At 42.8% G+C, this 26,151-nt stretch overlaps 1 protein-coding gene across 10 annotated transcripts in view; it reads left to right on the top strand.

Annotated features, from left to right (window-relative positions):
* The window catches only part of ZBTB38 (zinc finger and BTB domain containing 38), a 123,104-nt gene extending 98,231 nt beyond the window's left edge, over positions 1 to 24,873 (top strand). For 9 of the 10 annotated variants that reach the window (XM_059391846.1, XM_059391848.1, XM_059391845.1 and 6 more), the window contains one exon: positions 18,464 to 24,873. In XM_059391846.1, coding sequence (XP_059247829.1) covers positions 18,464 to 22,048 — 3,585 coding nt within the window. In that variant the 3' untranslated portion in view covers positions 22,049 to 24,873. Of the gene's footprint in view, positions 1 to 4,255; positions 4,350 to 18,463 lie in introns of all 10 variants that reach the window. The other variant, XM_059391851.1, reaches the window with a different exon arrangement.
* The last annotated feature ends 1,278 nt before the right edge of the window (positions 24,874 to 26,151 follow it).

The raw sequence follows: 26,151 nt of genomic DNA, 5'->3' as shown, positions 1-26,151 counted from the left end.
GTAAATAAATACCCACATAGGAGCTAAGGCCCAGATGTAACTGCCATCTGCATTGGGGAAGAATGACCAACTGCTGAGCCTCTCTGGGATAGTAAGCACTGGGAGGGGTATGGGGACCTTTGGGCACACAGTGAGCTAGAACATTTGTCCCTGCCACTGAGGAATTTCACATTTCCTATATTTGGGGCTTGGGGCCAAGGCTTGCAATATTTGTTCCTACTGACATGTACAACTAATTATTAATTAATGATAATAACATTAATAATAATTAATTTTAGTTAGCTTTGTGCCAGATACTACGCCAAGCATCTTACAGGAATTACCATTTAATCCTCATGTTAAGCCTGGTAGATTCTATTTTTAACTCCGTTTTACAGATGAAGAGGCTGAGGTGCAAAGAGCTTAAGAAACATGCCCAAGGTCAAAGTCAGACTGTGACAGAGCCAGGTCCCCCTGACGCCAAAGTTCAGATTCTCAGCCACGGTCCCAGATTGGACATGGCCAGGCTGTCTTATCCTGAATCGTCCCTTAGTAGAGCTCCGTTTCATGACTGGACTAATAGTGCTTTGGGGTCTCTCTGTTCTTCTGGTTCAGGAGCTTTATGTAATCTCTCCACTCGCTTGCCCTTTGAATACCCGCTTCTTATGGCAACCCATGTTGTACACAGTAACTGGTGAGTGGTAGGCATTTGATAAATATGACCTTGAAATAAAAATGGATCAAAAACTACTAATATTGGGGCACCTGGCTGGCTCACTGGGTAGAGTATGCAACTCTTGATCTTAGGGTTGTAAGTTCGAGCCCCACATTGGATGTAAACATTACTTAAAAATAAAATATTTAATAATAATATTTATGAGCACCATATATTACTTTGGAGGGTTTTTTTTTTTTTGGTGTTTTTTTTTTTTTTTTTAGGAAAACAAATTAAAAGTAGAATGTTATGGAGAATTCTGGATTTCCCTAAAATATTCACCACAAGGCCACCTGGTGGCCCATATGGCATCTTTGTGTGTTTTAAAGACACAGCCCCCTCCATCTGGCAGGAGGATGCAGCCCTCTCCAGTGCACCCGCCTGGCCACACAGAGCACAGCACGAGCTGGCTCTCAGCCTCCCCTTCCTCATAGCACATCACAGGCCCTAACCTGTGCCCTGCATATGGCAGCCCCGCTCAGGTCCAGCGAACCATTGGTGTTGCATCCCATGCTGGTAAGTAGGCTGGGGTCAGGAGCAGATGAACCTTTATACCAAGAAAGAGGTGGAAAAGCTGAGTTCTTTACTTCCTGGTACGCCTGAACCTGAGATGGAGAGTCTAGTGTTTGCATCAGACTGCCTGGCCCTGAATCCCAGCTATGTTGCCCACTAGTTAAATGACCCCCGTCAAATTACAAGGTCTCTCTGTGTCTCGGTTTTCTCATTTGCAAAATCTGGTTGCTGTGAACTTAATAGGGATAGTGGATACGCAATGCGTAGAATGGTCCTCGGTACTCGGATGTGGCTGGCCTATGACGTGAGTTTCTTCCTGTCTGACGAGCAAGTCTTATTGGGGACATTGATTCATTTGTGGTGGGATTCATCTGTGGAAGGCAGCCCAAGGGGGGCTCTAAAGCAAGCATGAGTCAGCAGTGACTGGGTTCTTCATAGCATAGTTAGAAGTCATGGGCCAGTGCATGTGCACAGTTTTTTTTTTATATTACACAGCCACATGTTTACTACTTTGCAGTTTTAGTATTTTTTTAAAGTTATTTTAAAAGTTTGTTTCCAATTTAGTCCAAGTACTCAAGGGACAAAGGCCAAATCCCTGGAGTTTAAACTATTTAAGAACAAAATTCATCTGAGTACATTTTAAAGATTTTATTGGCTTTATTCAGTGATTTGTGAATTGGGCGGCCTCCAACGTAGCAGATAAAAAGGAGCACCAAAGAGCTATGCAAGGCAAAAGATTTTATAGGCAGACGGGAGCAAAATAAGGAAGTTATACTGGGCAAAAGGCAGATTGGTTATTGCGAGGTTACTTTCCTTATATGGGACAGCAGGGCATCATGGGGCAGATTACTTACAATGCTGATTGGTTGATTCCTGATTGGTTTAAGATTCCATTTCTGGGAAAGCCAAACTAAGTTATGTTTCATTTTGAGGACATGGGGCTTAGCATAAGTGACTCCATTTGGGGCCTGTTGTTCTAAACAGAACAAAGCATACCGGTAGAGCCGGAAGTATTGCTCTTTTCCTTCCTTTGAGCCAAAGCAGTAATAGTAAGCTATTCTTCAGTGTTTCGAAGCTGTGTTTCAGTGTTTTAACTTGTTTGAGCAGTGACAACTTTGTGGACAGTAGATGGCCCTCAGTGTTGGTGTGTGTGTGTGTGTGTGTGTGTCTGTCTGTCTCTCTGTCTCTGTGTTTCCTTATACCATGTCAGAACAGCCTCCTGGCTTTATGTTCAACAAAGCATAGGTGACAAATAGGGCAGTTTGCATTGACCTAATGCTGGATCCAGAAAGCTTGGTAACAGTGCCTGGTATTGTGGGCTGTAGATGGCTTGGTGTTTGGGTGCTTTTTGTTTTTGCATTCATTTAATAAAGGTTTATTAGCACCTGTTATGTGCCAAGAAGAGTGCTGGGAGCTAGAGATACTGGTGAAACAGTCTTATCCCTTACAGAATTTATACTCTTGTGGTAAAGGCACTCATTTGTCAATACTAAATTACAATCATAATGAGTACTATGAAAGAAAAGTATGCTGAGAATATATGACAGATGAACCTAATTGAGGGGGAAAGGGTTGTTGGATGGAGGTAAGGGTAGGCTGCTTCCTGGGCTAGCAGGGCATTCTGGGTTGCAGGAGCAGCATGTCCAGAGACCCAGAGATAGGAAGATCCTAGGCATATTCAAGGAGCAGAAGAAAGGCTGATGCCAATTAGAGTATCAGGAAATGGGGTTAAGTCGCAGAGGACTTTATAAGCCTTGGTGAAGATACTGGAATTTGGACTTAGGGTTTTAATGAGGCTCACTGGCCACGTCTCCGTTCTGTGTTTGTGGGGAGACTGCCGTCTGTCATGGAGACAGCTCACACCCAAAGTTGGCCCTCCCCTGGAGATCTTTCTGTGGTGCCTCCTGAGGCTTCATACTCATTACTCTTGTGCCGTACCCTGATGGACAGGGCTCCAGCCTGAGCTTCCTGACCCCTGAAGCCTGCGTCATCCCCAGAGAGGGTAAATCTAAATACTCGTTGGGGGGAGGGGAGGTGAAGAAAAACCCATTTTCCTGATGCATACACTTGAGATTAAGAAATCCTTGGTCTTTGTGTTCTGAGTGCTTAGACTGAATTGAATCAGTAATAGACTTTAAAAATCAATTTTTTAATACTAAAATTTTAAAGTGCGAATGTGGGTGTTGGGTGTTTAATCAGTTCTGGGTGGGGGTGGGGCAGACACTGTGGCTGACTGTGTTGTGTGTGTTTAGGGGGCACCTAGAGAGCGCCTCCTGCACACCACTGTCAACCCAGCTGGCCTTGAAGAGTCCAGGCCCAGTCCCTAGCAGTGTTCAGGTTGCCCTGGGGCCAGCTGCCTAGGGCAGGGGGTCTACTTGCCTTCACTCCCAGCCTCTTTGACCCTTCCCCAAGGACCACTCAGACACATTCTGCTGACTTAGGGTGGCTGCCCCCTGTGGGCTAGCTCTTTAATCTCAGCCTGAGTCTGTTCCTGCTGTGGGCTTCTGCATGGGTGACCCTCTACAGTAAGTCTGCTCTTTGCACTCCATGCAGGGCAGTTCTGTGTGGCTAGATCAGGTCACCCGCTCTGTCTTCCCTCCTGCTGTGCGTGCACATGCCCGCGAGTCCACGGAGTGTGGGGGACTGGGCTATGTGCCGCCGTCAGCAGTTATAGCTCTCCTGCAAGGTGGCACTTGTCAGGATGCAGACCCAGTAATACCAACTTCCATATACCCAGCACAGGCTCTGTTCATTCTCTTAACCCTGTGAGGGTATGGTACTATCCCCACTTTATGTGCCTGCTGCACAGGATGGTGAAGGGGATTAAAAGAATTAATATGTGAAGTGCTTCACAACCAGAAGTACATCAGATAAAAGCAATTTTATTCTAAATTGATTGGGGAGATTCAAACAGCTGCAAATTGTGATGACAATATGTATGATGCCCGTATCTACCTATCCATGTCTGATATTGATTTAGAAATGTATCTATTTACAGGATGGAGTGTGTATTTAGTAAATGAATATTAAGGACCTACTGTGTGTCAGGCTCTCTTCTAGGTGCTGTAGCTACATCAGGGAAGGGAAGAGTATCAAAGATGACTGCCCTTGTGAGACTTCAGTTGGAGCAGGCAGATGGACAGTAAGCAATAAAGGAGTAAATTGTGTAGTATATTGGAGTGCTGTGGGTACTATGGAAAAGAAAAAAGCAGAGCAGGGTGCAGGACACGGGGAGTGCAGGGGAGAGGGGAAGCTTGCTCTTTTAATCAGGGTAAGTCTCATTTCTATTTTTTGTGCATGGCCACAGCACTAGACATTTCAACAAACATTTCCCAAGTGCCCACCATGTGCTGCATCCTGTAGCAGTAAACAGGGTGGATGAGATCCTTTAGCCTCCTGCAGCCTACCTCCTGGTGGGCAGAGTGCACAGTGAACAGGCAGGCACAAACACGTGGTAATGGCAGGTTGTGATAGGTAGTATGAAGGAAAACCAGGCATGGTGAGGGCAATGAAAGCAGGATCAAAGACAGAGGGGGTGGTCCTTCCAGGATGACATCTGAGCTGGGCCTGTAGCATGAGAGCCAGCCACTGCCAGTAGGGGGTTGGTGCGTGTAAAGATCCCAGGGCCGGAAGGCATTAGGCAGGTGGAGTAAGCAAAGGGAGACCTATGTGCTGAGCACGGAGAGTGGGATGGAAGGGAGTGGGCAAGTCGAGAGAGAGTGGAGAGGGCCTGTGGATCACACCGGGCCCCCACAGTGAAGGGTCTGGATTTTGTGCTGACTTAAGGGGAAAGCCAGTGAAGGGTTTTACGCAGGGATTGGCTTGATCTCATTTGTGTTTTTAAAAGATCGTTCCCATGTACCGCATGAAGCATGGACTACATAAGCAGTTCTCGCCAAAGCTACCAGCTGAGCAGGACACGGTCAGTCCTCCAGCTGGTTCCAGCCCGCTCTCACTGAACCCCACTGTGTGCCAAGCACTATTCTTTGCACTGTGTGTGCTGTGCCCCTCACTCCTCCCTGCCCAGTTCCTGGCTCATCCAGACAGAACCAGTGGTGTAAACTGTGATTCCTTGTCGTGTGGTAGTCCTCAGAAAACTGGGGTACGGAGGGAGCAGGGCCTGGAGAGGGAGGGTGCCATGGGGAGGTGGGCTTAGATAGTTTAAGGCCAAAGCCGCAGTTGGTGTTCCGTCTGTTTCAGGATGGCCCATCCTTCTGACTGGCCGGAGAGCCATTCTTGTCCAGTAGCCAGACTATCTGACCGTTCTTCCCTCTGCCCTTCCCAAGAAGAAGCAGTTCATTGAGAGGAACAGGGCCATTACATCAGTTGGCCCTTTAGGTTCACAAGAAAATGATATTTGGTTTTTGAAAGCAACTCTTGATGATAAACTCGCCCCATACTAAGACATTTCAGAGGACAGGAACCCTGTCCCTGGTCATTTTGGTAACTCGGTCTCCCCCAGCATTCATATTAAAAATGCCTTCCATGGGACGCCTGGGTGGCTCAGTTGGTTGGACGACTGCCTTCGGCTCAGGTCATGATCCTGGAGTCCCGGGATCAAGTCCCGCATCAGGCTCCCAGCTCCATGGGGAGTCTGCTTCTCTCTCTGATCTTCTCCTCGTTAATGCTCTCTCTCACTGTTTCTCTCTCAAGTAAATAAATAAAATCTTTAAAAAAAAAAAAAAATGCCTTCCATGCTCAGAACTCTGAGTGTCAGCGGAGCTTGGTTGAGATGAGGAACGAACACAGCACTGGAGGGCTTCAGAGATAAACATTTGAGCCTGTTGGCTGGGTTTCTTAAGCAAGCAGGTATGTGGGCATGCTCGATCCTGAGATGAACCTAAGGTACATGGGCTACCCTGAAACACTGTTGTGTTTGAAAAAGAGAGAGAGAAGCCAAGGACCTTTTCCCCCTTTCATCTTTCCAAACAAGCAGCTTGAAATATTTAACTGAGCCCATTGCATCACTCATGAATCTGATAATAACTCGTTCTTACAATCAATATGCACGCAACTACAAGTCTAGAGCCCAAATGTTTACCTTTTCAAAGTAATATATTCAAGTAAGGTTGTTCAAGCCAACCTCCCTCTGTCAGATACACCCTGGCAGCTTTCTGATGTCAGCCTTTTGAGCGGCTTGAATTCCCATTGAAGACGCAAATTTCCCTTGCCTTACGATGCCTTCTCCAAGCTGAGGGTTTCAGTGCATCTGAATCTGATAAATGCAGCTCTTCTCTTCCCCCCTTGGGACTGCATTTAGAAGAGAAATCAAGAGGATTTTCCTTTTCCTAGACAAAACTATACAAAGGGCTTCTGTTGTGTAATCTTTGTTTGAGATCCGATATGTGTATTTCTGACACCTTGTCACGTGAGGAGGTCTGACGTAGTCCCCCAACATGACTGCAAGAAAGTGTGCTGCAAAGATGCGGGTAGGATGAGGGAGCAGGATTGCTGAAGCCTTGTGCTCTGTCGGCACACTTTCTGCTGGGACTTGCAGCTTCTGCTTCGATATGGGCCGCACACTGCCCCAAAATGGACTGTGTGTTTGACGTTTTGCAGGATTGCAGGTCAATATCCTAATATAGTGTGTTCTTTTTAAGTTGGGTTTTATTTCTAAGTTTCTTTTTATAGAAGACAACATGCAGTAGAGAGAAGCGAAAGTTGCTGTGTTGATTCAGTTTTGTTGTTACGTACGTTAGGAATTAAGTAGCGGGTGGGCTACTAGAGGGCGCTTGGCCTATGCTTCTGATCAGAAGAAGATTTAGAAGAACAGGCCTCAGTCTGGCCCAGGAGAGTGGCCTTACTCAAGGTAGCATTACTTCACTCTCTGTCGGGTCTTAGAGATGTACTAATAAAATTACACCAAATTTTATTAGCAAGCCCTATAAAGTTCTACATGATAGATATGTTGTTGATTAATAACTTAAAGAAGTTTTCCAAGATTTTTTTCTTTGCACTGTGAGAGTTAAAATTTATATGGAAACTCTCACTTTACGTTTTTTGACTTCTGTGTATTTCAGTAAAGTTGCCTTGACTGTTTGGGGAGGGAAGATTTAATTATGCTGGAAATACAGGGAGTTAGTTGCTCAGATCATAGCTAAGAATTATTTCCCTTTTTTCAAGTTCATTTGCAGAGTGAGTGGACTGGTCCCTAAAAGCAGTCTCCAGGATCCGATGGTGAGGGAACTAATTTGATAGATGAATGGAATGGATAGAATCGTATGAGCACACAGAATGCTGGGACCAAGCTAACCCTTGAGATCTGGAAGGCAGGAATACAAGAAGTGCTAGATTGTTCAAACAGAAGAGAGGCAGAGGTCCTGCAAATCAAGGAACAATTTTCACCTGAGTATGGAGAGTGTCGAGGGACTGTTGGTCCCCCTGATTTTTCAACGATGCTCAGACTCCAGAGATGGTTAGTAACCACGTCAGGCTTGGGCTATTAAAGATAGCTATAGAATGTGTATCTGTGTGATTGTGGGTATGTTCGTGTTTCTCTGTCCCTTGGCCTCTCCTTCTCCTGGGGATTTCTGCTTCATATTTTACCATATTTTCATCTTCTGTGTCCCTAGTTCTTTTAAGCCTAGATCTGATTTATTTTGAGTAGAAAAATTTTTAATAATATCTTTAACAATCATTTTGAACGTTTTCTTGTAAGTTAGAACAGTGTTTCTTGGGATGCCTGGTGGCTCAGTCTATTAAGCTGCAGCCTTTGGCTCAGGTGCGATGGAATCCTGCATCAGGCTCCTTGCTCAGCGGGGAGCCTGCTTTTCCCTCTGCCTCTGCCTGCCACTATGCCTGCTGTGCGCTCCTGCTCTCGCTCGCTCTCTCTCTCTGACAAATAAAATCTTAAAAAAAAAAAAAAAAAAAAGGACAGCATTTCTCAAACTTGTTGGTGCCAGGACCCCCTTACACTCTTGTAAATCATTGAGGACCCAAAGAACTTTTGCTTATCAGAGTTAGAAATCTATCAGCCTTTGCCATATTCAGAATTTAAAAGGAGAACTTAAACAATTAACTCGTGAAAAGTGACTACAGTAAACCTAGTTACATGATAAAAAACTTATTTTAAAAATAACTGTCTTCTATGGTAAAAAATATATTGAGAACAGTGGCAAATATGTAATGTTTAGCTTGATAGAAAGATAGCTAGATTTTCCAGTCAGCTTTGAATTCAGGGGCAAGTATGTTGTAGTTGAAGTATGTAAAGAAAACCTAGCCTCATAACAAACAGGTTGTTGGAAAGGGGAGAAGTTATCTAATTGCTTTTTCAGTTACTTGTGGATATTCTTTAATACTAAACCAAAACTTGACAGGTAGGTGGTTTTTTAAAGGTTAGTCATAACATGGGACTTGAAACCATAGGAATGAACTTTCCATACTGTGTCACATTTGAATCTATTGATATTCCTTTCACCTTTTAGCCCGTGCATGGTTTTTTTGTAACAATAAGCATTGGTTATTCAGAAAATATTAGTTCCCTGAACTGTACCAGTCTTCCAGACTCATTGCATGCCATCCAAAAATCACATTCTTTAACATTATCACTAATCTCATTAGAAAAATCATTATGTATTGAGAAGCATAGAGCTCATGGTGGTGGATACCAAACTTTATGTTAAATACCAAGTTTTCCAAAATAGTAATTTCCCTGAAAGTTGAATTTTTATTACTGGCAATAAAATGACTACTTCCTTGAGGGGTGCCTGGATGGCTCAGTTGGTTAAGCATCTGACTCTTGATTTCAGGAAGGTCATGATCTCAGGGTCATGGGATTAAGCCCCATGTTGCACACACAGCAGGGAGTCTACTTGAGATTCTCTCTCTCCCTCTCCTTTAGCCCCTCCCCCTGCTCACACTTTCTCTCGCGCTCTCTCTCTGTAAAATAAATAAATCTTTAAAAAAAAAAAGAAAAGAAAAGAAAGAAATGACAGGCACACTTAATTCATTTTCAAGTGTATGTTTGCCCAGATGTCCACATCCAAATAACCATAGTTTGTCATTCATTTTTTTGCGTAAAAATGATGTTCCATGAAAAAAAGTTGGCTGATTTAACTCACAACTCCAAGAACCATCCAAGTGCTTTTCCTTAAGGCAGTCATTGTTTTGTCAATATGCACTGCTAGTGTTTTGTATGTGCCTCCCATTTTATCACACAGAATGGTAAAAATGTGTATATGCAATAGTCAAAAGATCTAGTAAAATTAATAATTTTTACTTTTTCATCTGGGTATTACTGGCTCACTGTTTGCTGCAGCATCAGCTCTTTTACCCCTTGTTGCTTTTGAACAGTTGATGTACATGTTAGCATGGTGGGGGACGAAAGGCAAATGACATCTTCTTGTTATTATGAAAATTGTTTTGCCCTCATGAGCCTGATGAAAGGGTCTTTTGAGACTCACAGTCCATGAAATGCTTTGAGAATTGCCAGCTTAGAAGGGAACTAGAGAAAAAATCAACAGGAATTCATTTTATTTTTCTAATAAAAGAAAAAAAAGGCAGAAAGACAGGCAGAGAGAGGGAAGCAGGCTCCCCGCTGAGCAGGGAGCCTGTTGTAGGGCTCATTCCCAGGACTGTGAGACCATGACCTGAGCCAAAGGCAGAGCTTTAACTTTGTTAATTTTACTCTCTGTAGAGTAGAACTTGGGTTCATCTAGCTCTCATTTTTAAAGCTTTAAATCAGGAACTTTTCTAAGCACAATGTATAATTTAAGCCATTTGCTGCCCAGGGTCTGAGGGGGCAGTTCCTCTCGCTCCCTGTCAACATCAACGATATACTGTATCCCATAATGTCAGGAGAACAAAGATGGGTTAGATTGACCCCGCATTCTAGGATCAGGCAGGGAATGGTATAAACGTGAACAAATGCATAACCGTACATAATGTTATAACACATGTTATAATAAAGGTAGGAGCCCAAATCCAGAAATTCCAGAGGACGGACACTGCCGGGATGAGTAAGGTTAAGGAATTGCCAAGCAGAGAAGATAGAGGTTAGGTTAGAAGAAACTCAAGAGGAAATACCATCTTTCTCCTAGAGCTTTTGTACAGATGTAATTTACAAAATCTTCCAAAGTTAGGGAAAAGGTATCTGTGGTAGTGGTAGGGAGTATGCAAGCTGTGCATGTTAGTGGGTGCAGTGGTGTGGGGGAGGGGAGACTAGGTTAGAGGAGGGGATTCTGCTTGGTACCTTAATACACTTCTCTACTGTTTGAATATTTCACCATGAGCATAGACTTATTTTTTAAAGATTTATTTATTTTAGAGAAAGAGTGAGAGTACATGGAGGAAGGGCAGATGGAGAGGGAGAGAAACCAAAACAGACTCTGCACTGAGCACAGAAATGAGCCTGACTCAGGGCTCATTTCACCACCCTGAGATTAGCACCTAAGCCGGAATGAAGAGATGGATGCTTAACTGACTGTACCACCAGGCTCCCGTATTTTATTTTTTTAAAGCTAGTTCATTCTAAAAGCTAGTGAAGAGGGGTGCCTGGGTGGCTCAGTGGGTTAAGCCTCTGCCTTCAGCTCAGGTCATGGTCTCAGGGTCCTGGGATCAAGCCCCACATCAGGCTCTCTGCTCAGCAGGGAGCCTGCTTCCCTTCCTCTCTCTCTGCCTGCCTCTCTGCCTACTTGTGATCTCTCTGTCAAATAAATAAAATATTTTTTAAAAATAAATAAAAGCTAGTGAAGAAAAGGTAATTTAATCATCAGAAGTATCTTATTTAAATGCCTACCTTTGCATTAAATGTTTGTGTGTTTATTAGGGAAGGTTGGAGTATGAGAGGAGACAAAAGCAGCAGAAGATCCTAAATATATGAATTAACTAAATATGTGAATTTCCCAATGGCATTTATATAAAATGCTTATCATATATTTATAAAATTCTTAAAAGCACTTACTTTTAAAATACATTTTATGTAAATATACACATATGTACTTAAAATTATAATATGGAATTTTATACTAGAGATTTATATTTTGTACATGTATATATACAGATTTTATATATAAATATCTATATGTCTTTGTGTGTATATATATAAATAAATAGAGGATGACCATTCATTCTATTTCCCCTTGTATTGAACCAGTATGTACCTGTTTCTCTGGCATGGTTGTTAGTTGCATCCCTTTTCTCTCTAAAGTGTCCTGTTTTAGATGCTGAATTATGTGTTCACCCTGTATTTTTACAAATATATATTTCGTTATCATTAAATGTGTGACTGTAAATATTTTTATATAGCATATGCTCATGTATTTATAAAGTCACACATTTATTTGTACATACATGTGAATACATGCATATGTGTATTGATGTGGTTAGAAGGTATATGTTAAAGGCTATTTATAGCTTAAATACAAACTGAGGAAATAGTAACATAAGTCAGGCAACCACTATAACCTAATTACAAATTATTTTAAAAGAAATTTAGGCCCATAAAAATTTTTGCATCTGTAACATTTTTATTTGCCCTTTTCATGCTTATCTATTCTGTCGTGGTGATATTACTGAGAATAGTGAGTTTATTGCATGAAACTTGCTTTAGAAAGTTACATGTGAATTAAATCTCATCCTCCCATTTTATATTTATTTTTCTGAGGTCTTTCATGGGCTTTCCATTGGCAAAAACTCCTAAAGCTTCAGTATTAAGTTACTCTCTGTAAAGAAATATAGTAGAGGGGGTCACTTTAACTTTTTTAAGTCAAGAATACATTTTTGCTGAGGATGACTGCCCCCCAACACACAAAAGCTCATTTATAAGTCTTAATTTTAATTTTGGAGATAGCTTTAAAGTAAGTATGTTTGATAAGATCTGTGGGTCTAATGTTATTTCACGTGTTGTTCTTATCAGTCGTAACAGAGGAAACCAGCTAAAGTGGCCAAGCCGGTCATGTGACAGAGAGAAGCCACTTGGCGGTAAATGCCTGGGTCAGCAGCATGTGACTACAGGTGACCGTGATGAGGGGACACAGCTACCAGGCACCCCTCCTTCTGGCCAGGCAGGCAACAACCATTGTTTCCCAATCTTACTGTTCAAGAAAAGATACCTTGATTTTATGTTAAATCTTACTCTTTTCAACATTAGACCAGTTTTTCAGAAACACAGTTCCAAAGAAAGGTTGTTGGCCAGACAAAACCTGTGGGAACCAGATTTGCCTGCAGTTCTCTGGTCTGCAGATTTCAGACTCATTTCTCAATTGCCCTTTGGATGCATAGGATGTGGCTTCTAGCTGTAGCAGCTTCTGAGATGAACAGGTGACTATGGTCGGGGAGGCAGTTCACGTGGCAGGCTCTGGTAGCCTGGAGAACTGGGTCCTAGAGTTTGAAAGAAGTCAATGTACATCTTCAGCAACTTCCGCAGCTTCTCCAGTCTGCATTTGCAGAACGGGACTCTTTATTTATTTTTTTTTTAAAGATTTTATTTATTTGACAGAGAGAGAGATCAGTAGGCAGAGAGACAGGTAGAGAGAGGGAAGCACCCTCCCGCTGAGCAGGGAGCCCAATGCAAGGCTCAATCCCAGGACCATGAGATCATGACCTGAGCCAAAGGCAGAGACTTAACCCACTGAGCCACCCAGGCACCCCAGGACTCTGTTTTAAACTCTTACACTGACTCTTGGATTATAAAGTTCTTGAGGGCATGAACTCTGTGCCTCCTTCTGAGTGAAATTCTCTTTCCCCCTTTTGTTTCTATCTGCAGAGCTAAATTCTGCCCTCAAGATCTAGTAAATGGTGCTTCCTCCTAAAGAGCTTTGCTGTGCTCCTCCCTATGCCTTCCGTCACCCCCATTCCCAAGCTCCTCCCCAGAACTCCCACTGTGTTCTCTTCACCTTCCTACCTGTCTGCAGGATCCCACACACTTATTGTGTAACTGTGTTATGTGGCGTTTCATAATCACATCTTACTTCCCTTGCTATACCACAAAACTTTGAAGGCAGAATTTTTATTTCTTTTATGGCAATGGGGTTTTATTGTCACTGCCTGGGCCTGGTTCTAGCTGGTTGATAAAAACTACTTGAGGCACCTGGGCAGCTCAGTTGTTTAAGTGTCTGACTCCTGATCTCAGCTCAGGTCTTGATCTCAGATTGGTGAGTTCAAGCCCTGTGTTGGGCTCCATGCTGGGTGTAGAGCCTGCTTAAAAACAAAACAAAACAAAACAAAACAAAGCAAAAACCTACTTTGAAGAGCTTCTGAGACAAGATAGGAAACTTGTTGTGTCTTTTGAATTTGGTATCACATGAATGTATTCTTTATTTACTAAATATATATAAATATAAAAATGCATATGGATTCCAGAGTCTGGGCCTGGCTGTTCTAAACCAGAATTTCTTTGGGAGGAGGGGAGAGGAAAATCTATAAACTTGTACTATTCTAAAGCTTCCCAGGTCATTTCGATGCATAGCCAGGGTTGGGAACTACTGTCTCAAAGCACAGAGTACGTATTCAGGAAGCATCTGTTCAAATGTTCAAAGGAAGAATGAACTCTTGTCTACCTGTAACATTTAGCCTGATGCTTTATACTTAACAGTTGTTCCATAGATATTGGTAGAGGAAATGAAAGCCTATTTTGAGTTTAGATACCAGCCCCCCATCCCACATAGCTTGGGTGGGGCCATGTACATGCCACCACCCCATGCTCCATCCGGGCAGATGGGCAGCTTCTCAGCTGGACCATGGATGGCCAGCTGGCCTCTCCCTCTGATCCTTCCCGCACACTGCAGTCTGAGCAGTCGGGTGTGTGTTTGTTTCAGCTCAAATCTGGTTATGACTTTCAGTGGTTTCCTCTTAACCTGCAATATAAAATTTACTGTTAGGATTACTTTAGAGCTTTTGGGATCTGGTCTGACACTTCCTTCCCTGGCCCCTGTCATTCAGCATTAAGGTACTAATGCCTGGCATTGCTGAGGACATCGGGGACAGAGCAGTGTGCACACCCTCTCCTGCCATCACACAGACCCACTTCCCAGTCCCTGAGTGCAGTCCACCCTTTTATCATTTTGCATTTGCTTTGCCCACGGTGTTCCTTCTGCTTAGAATGCCTCCCCCACAACCCTGTTTTACTTATTGATTGATGTCAAGCTTTCCAGGGCCCCTATAAATAATAAGTTGGCACTTCATCGTTTAATACTTGATACATACCTTTAGTATAAGGCCTACCATTATAGAGTCCAATTATTAGTTGACAGTTCTCATTCTTCTCCTCGACTCTGAGCTCCTTGAGGACAGACTTGTCTCACATGCTTCAGTTTCTCCAGCTCTGAGCCCTGTGTCTGACCGTGTTAGGCATTAACATATGTGCTGGGTAGAATTGACACAAGGATGAAGTTTTTATGTATGTGCCAAAAAGGCACATCAAAGTGCTACAAAGTCACTACGCTTTTAAAAGGATTCCTGCCACACAATGGTAGATAGTCCCCCTTTTGAACAGTGTCATACTTGGATATTCCAAAGTTAGGAGGATGTTCTAATGACATATAAAATGATACTTCCTTTTCTATGTGTTATTCTGTGAGTGTGATTAAGATATTCTAATGTTAACAGTTAGCCTTTCACTAACCCTCCTAACAGAACAATCTAAGCGAAGAATCACGCCATCCTAGAGAAGTGGGTGGGGCTTATCTTTGAGCACCTCAAAGTATTAGCCTGATGTGAAATACTGTTCCCCAAGTGGAGGTGGGGCCTCGTGGGAGTTTCAGAGTGCTGTGAACTGGAGTGTTTTGGAAGAAGCAGTAGTTTTGAGGTGGAAGGACAAAATAGATGTCAGCATGGAACTAAGCCAAGATGGAAACCACCATTTAAAACCATAGTATGTCTTTTGCCAGATCTGGAACTACCCAGTCAGCTGGATAAAGAATGAAAATAATGTACAGGCTTCAGAAAACCCAAACAGATGAGAATAAATGAGTTAGGAGAAAAAGTAGATTCTACAGGGGCCCAGAGCAGAGACCCCAAGGGGGCAAAAGAGGCACCAGCCAAAGCCACTGGTTATAGATCAATGTCATTGATCAATGTTATTGATCTATAACCAGTGAAGGACAGAGTCCCGCTGTCTATTCAGGGTGTAGAGGAAGCTGTAGATTCCAATTCATTCAATTCCTTTTTATTCCTAGACATAACTCCTTCACACTTCTAGGAAAGATTCATAGAAAAACTATAGGCAGGGTAAATAAGAGCAGAAGAGGTAATGTTTCATAAAGAAAATGAGACAATAGTCACACTAGAAACCCAGGGTAACAATGGCTACAACCAGTGATGTTGAGAGTTCGAAGCTTCTTTGTCTTGGGAACAGAAGAATTTGTTAGTAATAATGTAGTTTTTCCTGTGGCTAGATGAGATCAAAGAGTTAATCAAATGGATCCTAAAGTATAAAGGACACTAAATAACATAATAGGCACAATTATAATAGCTTCAGAAAAGGGTAAAAAGAAATTCATTCTGTGGCCATCTGGTCTCCACAACTGAATGAATGCCACAGGTTAAAGGTAGGGCTCCCGTGCTTGGAAGACCTTGCCACTGGGAGCCAAAGAGGTATCTTCAAGCTCTGCCACTTTCCCGACATCACTTGGCAAGAGAGAAAGGCTCGCTGAATAGCTGCTCAGTATGGCCTTTAGACCAGAGGGAGATTTTTGGTTTTAGCTGAGGGAGTGATCTGTTAGTGTATAGTGAAATTAGTTTAGTGAGTTGTCATTAACATTTTTTAATTGAGAGACAGTGGAAGAGGACAAAATACATTGAACATAGTGCATGCATTAAGGTTAAGTTTTAATTTTTGTGTCTTAGTCCCTATGTACCATGTATTTCTTATAGAAGATTGATATTATATATAAATATATGTTTATAAATATATACATAACTATATATATATATAATCTTAATATTCTATCTCTCATTAAAATATTAGTTGGTAGGCTCTGAGCATCCCGGGCTTATGGTATAAAATATATAGAAAGAAGAATAAGAATTAGGCTCTGGGAAGAACAGAGATAAGACCCTTGAACCAGAACAAGAGCCACAGTGCCTTTAAATTGTGCTAATTGAAGAACATGTGACTAGACTCAGTATTTTTTATTGAAATATAATTAATATACAGTGTTATATTAGTTTCAAGCATATAATGATTGAAGAGTTTAATACATTGCTCAGTCTTCCCCACAATAAATATATGCTTGATTCCCTTTATGTAGTTCACCCCTCCTCCCAGCCACCTCCCTTCTGGTAACCATCAGTTTGTTCTCAGTACTTAAGCATCTGGTTTTTGTCTCTTTTTTCCCCCTTTGTTCACTTGCTTTATTTCTTAAATTCCACATGTGAGTAAAATCATATGGCATTTGTTTTCTCTGCCTTATTTCACTTAGCATCATACCCTTTCAATCCATCGATGTTGTTGCAATGGCAACATTCTTTTTTATGGCTGAGTAATATTCCTGTGGGGGTGTCTATGTGTGTGTGTATCACATCTGTTTTATCTATTCGTCTGTCAGTGGACATGTGGGCTGCTTCCGTATCTTGGGTGTTGTAAATAGTACTGCCATAAACATAGGGGTGCATATATCTTCCCAAATTAGTGTTTTCATTTTCTTTGGGTAAATTACTGATGGTGGGACAACTGGACAGCTACATGCAAAACAATGAAGTGGGACCACTTTTTTATACCACACACAGAAATAAACTTAAGATGGATTAAAGACCTAAATGTGAGACCTGAAACCATAAAAATCCTAGAAGAGAGCACAGGCAATTTTTTCTCTGACATCAGCCATAGAAACATTTTTCTAGATATGTCTTGGGCAAATCAACTATTGGGACTCACAAAAATAAAAGGCTTTCACTCAGCAAAGGAAACTATCAACAAAACAAAACGGTAACCTACCAAATGGGAGAGTTATATATATCCGATAAAGGGTTAATATCCAAAATATTTAAATAATTTATACAACTCAACACCCAAAACCCACAAATAATCCAATTAACAAATGGGCAGAGGACCTGAATAGACATTTTTCCAAAGAAGACATACAAGGTAGCTGGCAGACATAGGAAAAGATGCTCAACATCACTCATCATCAGGGAAATGCAAGTCAAAACAACAATGAGATAACCACCTCACACCTATTAGAATGGCTAAAATCAAAAAGATAAGAGATAACAAGTGTTTATGAAGGGTTGCAGAAAAGGGAGCCCTTGTGCACTGTTGGTGGAATGTGAATTGGTACAGTTACTATGGAAAACAGTATGGAGATTCCTTAAGAAATTAAAACAAACTACTGTATGAGCTAGCAGTCTCACTTCTGGGTATATATTCAGAAGAATTGAAATCAAGATCTCGTAGAGATGTCTGCACATCAAAATCACAGTGAGATAGCACTAGACTCAGAGACATACTCTCCTGGTTTTGTGTGTTATTTCTTTTCTTTTTTAGTGTGCCTTCAATACCTCACAGAGTTGTTTCTGAAAACCCTAATCTCCTTTGGGGATCCTGAAAGGGAAATCGGAGAAAGAATTAGAGAAGGGCCAGTAGCACAGAGAGGCAGGGTACCCCTGGTGGTCAGACTTGGTCATGCAGACGGAGGCTTTCCGTCCAGATACCTTTCAGAGCCACAGATTGGGAATGGCTTCTCCAGTTCTTCTCTGAGCAGGCAGGACCTTTATATCAGGTACTGCTTACTGAGGGAGGGCTTCTTAAAAAAATACATCCTCTTCCTGCTTCATAAATCATGTTTGGGTCATATCATAAGGATTATCTGTGAAGATGGGAGGTTGTGGCAGGACCATGGCATTGCTCAGCTCTAAGAATTTAATGCAGCAGCCTTGAGTGATAGCGAGACCCTAAACATTTGGGGGAGAAACCCTCCCCCTCCCGAATTTGGACATGTATATATAGCTACAGCTTTGGAGAAAGAGTTCTGGGAGGATTTCCAACTATAACAACTATTAACAATGGTATGAGAAACAGGCTGGGGCGAGATCGAGATTTAGCTTCTAATGTTGACTCCAAGTCTTGCAAGTAACACCAGAATAAGATAAAAACCTTTATTTAAAGTGTTTCAAAAGCATTGAAAATTATCTAGAAATAAAGAAACTACTTGTTGGGGTGCCTAGCTGGCTCATTTGGTAGAGTGTGCAACTCTTGATCTCAGGGTCATGAGTTCAAGCCCCATGTTGGGCATAGAGCTAACTTAAAAAAAAAAAAAGGAAAGAAAGAAACTACTTGTGGTGGAAGGATGTCTGATTATCTCTCCCCTCTTGTTTCAGATGACAGTCATGTCCCTTTCCAGGGACCTCAAGGACGATTTGCACAGTGACACAGTGCTCTCCATCTTAAATGAGCAGCGCATTCGGGGCATTTTATGTGATGTCACTATTATTGTGGAAGACACCAAATTTAAAGCCCACAGCAATGTCCTAGCTGCTTCAAGCCTGTACTTCAAAAATATCTTTTGGAGCCATACGATCTGTATTTCCAGCCATGTCCTGGAACTGGATGATCTCAAAGCTGAAGTGTTTACTGAAATCCTTAATTATATCTATAGCTCCACGGTTGTCGTCAAGAGACAGGAAACAGTCACCGATCTTGCAGCTGCAGGAAAAAAGCTGGGAATATCCTTCCTGGAAGATCTTACTGATCGCAACTTCTCAAATTCCCCTGGTCCCTATGTATTCTGCATTACTGAAAAGGGAGTGGTTAAAGAAGAAAAAAATGACAAGAGGCATGAAGAGCCCGCCATCACCAACGGGCCGAGGATCACCAATGCATTTTCCATCATCGAGACAGAAAATAGTAATAACATGTTTTCTCCACTGGACTTGCGGGCAAGTTTCAAAAAGGTCTCTGACTCCATGAGAACCACAGGCCTCTGCCTGGAGAGGACCGACGTGTGTCATGAGGCAGAGCCTGTCCGCACCCTCGCAGAGCACTCGTATGCCGTTTCTTCCGTGGCCGAGGCCTACAGAAATCAACCTGTCCGTGAACACGACAGCAGTTCCCCTGGTAAGACAGGTAAAGAGAATTGTGAAGCTCTTGCAGCAAAACCGAAAACGTGCCGAAAGCCAAAGACCGTCTCCGTACCCCAGGACTGTGACCCAGCTGCAGACAACATGCCACCCCCTCCGGTAACCAGCTTAGAGGTTCGTCAGGAGAGAAGTCCACAGCCGGCTGCCATCCTGCCTTGTTCAAAATCTCCCAGCAACGAAGGAGATGCCCGTTTTTCCAAGGAAGATGAAAATAAATCCTCGGAGCTTCCTGGGCCGCCCGCAGCAGAGGTCCCCCCTCTTGTGTACAACTGTAGCTGTTGTTCCAAATCCTTTGACAGTAGTGCCCTGCTCAGTGCCCACATGCAGCTTCACAAGCCAACCCAGGAGCCGCTGGTGTGCAAGGACTGCAACAAGCAGTTCAGCACTCTGAACAGGCTCGACCGGCACGAGCAGATTTGTATGCGCTCCAGCCACATGCCGATTCCTGGAGGAAACCAGCGCTTTCTGGAAAACTACCCCACCATTGGACAGAATGGAAGTTCATTCACCGGACCAGAACCTCTGTTGTCTGAAAACAGGATCGGCGAATTTTCCAGTACCGGCAGCACCTTGCCAGAGACAGACCACATGGTTAAATTTGTGAATGGGCAGATGCTCTACAGCTGTGTTGTGTGCAAACGGAGTTATGTGACGTTGTCCAGCCTCCGAAGGCATGCAAATGTTCACTCGTGGAGAAGAACCTATCCCTGCCATTACTGCAACAAAGTGTTTGCGTTGGCCGAGTACAGGACAAGACATGAAATTTGGCACACAGGAGAAAGGCGCTATCAGTGCATTTTCTGCCTCGAAACTTTCATGACCTACTATATTCTCAAGAATCATCAGAAGTCTTTCCATGCCATAGATCATAGACTTTCCATCAGTAAAAAAACAGCCAATGGAGGCCTGAAGCCTAGTGTCTATCCATATAAACTTTATAGGCTACTGCCCATGAAATGCAAGAGGGCTCCTTACAAAAGCTACCGAAATTCCTCCTATGAAAGTGCCCGAGAAAACAGTCAGATGAATGAGTCTGCCTCTGGCCCCTATGTTATTCAGAATCCACATGGCTCTGAGTTACCGACGCTGAATTTCCAGGACCGCATCAACACCCTGACCAACAGTCCAGTCATCCCCTTGGAAACTTCTGTACATCAGGAGGTGCCCACCTCTGCCAATGTACAGAACACAGAGGGGACCAAATGGGGAGAGGAATCGCTGAAAGTTGACCTCGATAGTAACTTTTATTCTGCCGAGGTGTCCGTCTCTTCTGCTGAGAATGCTGGCAGCTCTGACACCCCGGCCGGGGACGTACCTGTCCCATCTTTGAGTAACAGCAGCGAGAACGCAGCCTCTGTGATCAGCTACGGTGGCTCAGCACCCTCGGTCATCGTGCACAGTAGCCAGTTCTCATCAGTGATAATGCACAGCAACTCTGTGGCCGCCATGCCCAGCAGCAACCCCCGCGTCCCCTCTGAGCCGCCTGTCAGCCAGTCCCTGAAAGATGACGGCAAACCTGAGCCCGACAAAGTGAGCAGAACGGTCAGCCGACCGAAGAGCATCAAGGAGAAAAAGAAAACCATGCCTGGTAACAAGGCAGAAGTAGCAGAGGAGTCCAAGTATGGGGCCGATCCTGGAGGGTCGGTGAGCAAAACTGCAAATACGAAGGAAACCAGTAAAATTGAAACCTACATTGCCAAGCCCGCTCTGCCCGGAACCTCCACAAACAGCAATGTCGCGCCCCTTTGCCAGATCACAGTGAAGATCGGAAACGAGGCCATTGTGAAAAGGCACATCCTTGGATCCAAGCTGTTCTACAAAAGAGGAAGAAGACCCAAGTACCAGATGGAGGAGGAGGCGTTGCCGCCAGAGAGTGACCCAGAAACCAACAGAGACAGCCCCCTCGGGCTCTGCCAGTCCGAGTGTATGGAGATGAATGAGATGTTTGACGACGCCAGTGACCAGGATTCCACTGACAAGCCCTGGCGTCCTTACTACAACTACAAACCCAAGAAGAAATCCAGACAGCTGAGGAAGATGAGGAAGGTCAACTGGAAGAAAGAACACGAAAACAGGAGCCCAAGTGCTAAGTGCAGATACCCGGCAGAACTGGACTGTGCCATGGGGAAGGCTCCTCAGGAGAAGGCCTTTGAGGAGGAAGAAACCAAGGAGATGCCCAAGTTGCAGTGTGAGCTCTGTGATGGGGACAAAGCCTCAGGGGCCGGGAACCAAGGGAGGCCCCACCGGCACCTCACTGCTCGGCCTTACGCCTGTGAGTTCTGCGCCAAGCAGTTCCAGAGCCCGTCCACCCTCAAGATGCACATGAGGTGTCACACCGGAGAGAAGCCGTACCAGTGCAAGACGTGCGGGCGGTGCTTCTCGGTGCAGGGCAACTTGCAGAAACATGAACGCATCCACCTGGGTGTGAAGGAGTTCATCTGTCAGTACTGCAACAAGGCATTCACGCTCAACGAGACCCTCAAGATCCACGAAAGGATCCACACAGGTGAGAAGCGCTACCGCTGTCAGTTCTGCTTCCAGAGCTTTTTGTACCTTTCCACAAAAAGGAATCATGAGCAGAGGCACATTTGGGAGCATGATGGGAAGGGCTATGCCTGCTTCCAGTGCCCCAAAATTTGCAAAACAGCTGCTGCCCTTGGAATGCACCAGAAGAAACACTTGTTCAAAAGTCCAAGTCAGCGGGAGAAAATGGAAAGTGACATGTGTCAGGAGAACTCAGACCCCCTGGAGAACCCACATGTCCATGACTCAGAAGACAGTGACCAAAAGGATAACGTACAAACCATTGTTGAAAATGTCCTTTGAGTGGCAATACTTAGAAAAGTCTTCAAAGATATAAGTTGGTGGCTGTGTTGTTTTGGGGTTGTGTTTTTGTTTCGTTTTTAGTTAGCTGTTTTCTTCTGTTGTTGGTGGGTTTTTTTTTTTTTTTTTTGAGTTTTGTTCACACAACAGTCATAAGGAGTGAAACGTAAAAAAGAAAATCTCATTTGTGAAAATTCCAGAAAAAGGATCCTAATATCTACTTTGGGTTTTAGCATTAACTTCATGCAAAGTGCACAAAAATGAAATAGCCGAATCCTCCACTATCCCAAGAATCTTATGGAAGTTTATGAAGTTCTTAGCTGTGGTATTTCTGCCAGTGGGGGGGTGGGGAAGAGTCTAATGTTAGCCTAATTTACAACATTCTAGTAAGTGCTGATAGCAACTGGCTGCTAAGCTCTCTTTAGTCACTGGAGAAAATGAGGGTCAGATATCATGAAAACATCATCTTCATAAATATGTTAGAAGATAAATGAGCTATTATAGTCATTTTTCCCATCCAGCTTTTGTGCTTTAAAAAATTGTTTAAATTAGTGAATATATATGAAATATTTAATATTATAGCTGAAAATATGTGTGAAATTGAGTAACCTAAGTAGGACGTTCATTATGTAGAACTACTTTTCTGCAACACAAACCTTGTAAAGTGCGTATATAAATCACTATGACTTTTAACTGTCCATGTCCCCTGTAGAGAATTCTCATGACAAGCAATAGATCTGCAAATAATGAGGAACTGTTGGAAAAATCAGTAGAATAAGCATCTTGAATCTGATTTAAGAGCATATAATGTATGCTTTTAGATGGAGTGCCGTTCCCTTGAAGTTATGGCTGAGCTATTACTAGAACTGGTCTCCTCCAGATGCAGAAAATATAGGTCATGCCTTATCTGCGGGGGAGAGCCCTCCCAGAACTCTTCTGTGATTACCTGTGCTGTATATTACTTTGCAGTGGCCTCACTCAGAAAATAAAGAAGGGTCAAATTCTTCTGAAACTCCCTGCAGTCTTCCATCCATCACAAGGCCATGGATGGGGAGGTCTTTTTCAGACAGACCTCATCAGTCTCAAGGGTTTAAGTAAAACCTGACACAACCTGTTCCACTGAAGGAGTGTCCAGGAGATTTAGTGCAAAGTATGAGTATGGCGGTGAGTTCCCAGGCACTTGAAAGCGACAGAAAGCCTAATCCCTGTAGTCGTTAGCTTTCTTGGAGATTTTGCAGCCCGCAAGTGTACACTAGTATAAAACAAAAGGACATCAGGAAGACACCTCCACCTCACCCATTAACGACTTGAGTGGGCGAGAGGAAACAATGACCTTCCTTGCCTCAAAGGGTAGCTTTGCTTTTTTAGGGGTGGGGGTGGGGAGAGAGAATGCGGAGTGATAAGATTCCATCACTTATTTATATGATTCAGAAACATATCCCCAAAGCCGGATGCCTTGTCTTCATGTTTGCAAACATCCAGCTCCCTTGCTAAAAACCCACTTAAGTTTTTTCATGTTCTTTTATGCTGCCCCATACCGTTAACATTGCCCTCAAAGTCCAGTTGCCCTGTAGGATATTCTGTCATGTGGACTAGGCTCTAGGAAGCTGGAACTCATCGTTCTTACGTTTAAGCTGCCAGGATAGAAGGGAGAGAGAAAACATTCCTACCCTTTGATCACCAGTGTGAGCAGAATCCGGAACCTGGCTTAAGGGCGACCTACGGCCATTCATGTTCATGGGATTTGATAGATGGAAGCCCAAGGTTATCCAAGGTTTCAAGGTCACCATTATGAAGATGTAGTTCAAAGGACTCCAGTTCCTCTCTCCAAGTATTGTGATATCTCCACGAAGAAGACTTAACGTGGATTTGGGTGGGCAAGAAAGTGTTTAAACACCCAGAGAAGGACATGATCAGAGCTGACCTTTTTATATAGTAGTATTTTGCTGTTAAGTAACCCCAATACTGCATCTGCATTTATCTTTTGTTCATCTGCTTTCACTTACATACAGTATTATGTAATAGAGGAAATGGGAAAATGCAAGCAAATTCAACTTTATTTTACACATTGTATATATGTATACCTGCACTATTCATGTGGGTTTTGTTAAAAGAGATAGTCACAAAGGGCTTATGAAAATCATTTCTGAATTGATAATTAGAATATTGAATAGGCAATTCTGTGATCTACTAACTTGTTTTATCCCAATTAAGATTATTAATCAAAGAGAATTACTGTGTATTTCAGTCATTTTAATTTGGGGTAACTCTAAATATAAAATTATTACATGTAGTGATGTCTCCCAGCCCTTACATGTGGAAATTTTCTAAGTGGACTTGTATGCTGATAATTCTAGACCAAAGTAAATATGGCAGAATATTTATACATGAAAAAAATAATTTTGCAAATATTTTCTATAATTGTATTATTCGTTCAAAATGTTGATAGCTTGTGTTAGTTTCAGGGAGGGGTGTATATTTTGATAAAAAAATACTTGACTTTGTAATTCTGTATATTCTATACAATTTATAGCAGAGCCGTTTTAAGACAGCCTTGTCACTTTTTTTTTGTTAATTGTGAAAACTTTATCCTGAGTGATGTTTCAGTATGCATTGAGTACATAACGACCAACTAGAATTAAAGTAGGTGTAAACAGTGAACATACTGTATGCTGTACAAGATATATTGTGATTTGCTGTTTTAGCATCTGTATTTTGGTTAGAAGATATTATTAAATGCAGATGTTAAGGGTTGGAAAAGTCTAATTTTATTTTTAGAAATAATGAATACAAATTTGGTTTTGCTTGATTAAAATAGCTTATTCCTATGTTAAGTCTCTTAAATGTTTTAATGTTACTTCTTTTGTGTAGCCAAGCAGCAGTTTTCTCTTTGTGAGTCCCAGCATTGTTTCACATATCATTCACTTAATTTATTTCTGTTTCCTTACTTGTTCCCATTCTGTGATACCTGCTTACATGCTTAGGACCCAAATGGAATATATGTTAAAAGAAAAAAAGGGAAGAATAAGAGAGATGGAAGCCTTATCATTCACTGCTTTGGATAGGCCTGACCTTGTCATGGGGAGTCTGAGAGCTCTGGAAATATTTTCTACTCCACTCATTCCCAGGGGACAAATCCCACTCAGTACCAGGTGTTAGGCACCATTGTTGCCATGGGCCATTTCATTCAGGTCTTTCCCGACAAGGCTGGGAAATCGACCTCACTATCCACATTTTATAGTGACTTTGAGAAGATCCCACAGCCAGACGGAGCCAGGATTCCAACCTAGGGCTTCCTGACTCCAGAGCCAAATTTCTTTTTCTTTTCAACGCCTTAAAAGTAAAATCTTCCTGGAAACTGAACAAGGAGTGAGGAAAAGAGGCCCGAGGAATGCCTGCAGCTCTAGGACAGCAGCTGTTCTGGTGACAGCGTTCAGGGCTGTACTGGCCTCCGCTCTCCCTGGCACACCCCTGCTTTCTGTACTCCTGCCTCAACACTGGGTGTTTGGCTTTCCCCCTTGATGTTGGGATACTGCCCTACAAGATAATTTTTTTTAAATCTGTGCACTTTTTTTTTAAGAATATGGAGCAAAATTACCATTTAATGCTGTTACAAGCTAGTACTTTCTCACACAAAGAAAAAAATGTGTTCCATCATCACAGACTATATTCCTAACCTTAACTCATTATCTTCAGATGCCTGCGGTTAGTCCCAGTAGATAATGTGAAAGGGAGTGCCAGGGGCTGCCACCCATCACCAACACAGGGAAGAGAATTCACATTACCAGCCCTCCTCACAGCTGGCCAGTAACAGCAATTTTGTACTTGAAGGGTAATCCAAACCAATTCCAGACCAAAAATTCGATAACTCCTGTCTGTTGAAACTAACGTCCTTGATCTAGTGAAACAAACAGATTCAATATTGAAAGAATTTGTAACATTTGAGAAAGTAACTGGATTAAAAGCATCAAACCAAATCACAGCAAAGCAATCCTATTTGTACATACTGTATCAATTACTTTGGGTCTTTTTATTCCTGTTGCTCACCTTCCTCTTTTCTCATTACCTATTGGTTGATTCGGTTCCACGCCCTCTGTCTCTATCGG

This window comes from Mustela nigripes, chromosome 2 (assembly GCF_022355385.1).
Source record: "Mustela nigripes isolate SB6536 chromosome 2, MUSNIG.SB6536, whole genome shotgun sequence".
In the NCBI taxonomy this organism is placed as follows: Eukaryota; Metazoa; Chordata; class Mammalia; order Carnivora; family Mustelidae; genus Mustela; species Mustela nigripes.
Note: the sequence above shows the minus strand (reverse complement) of the source record. Positions and strands in the feature narration are given on the sequence as shown.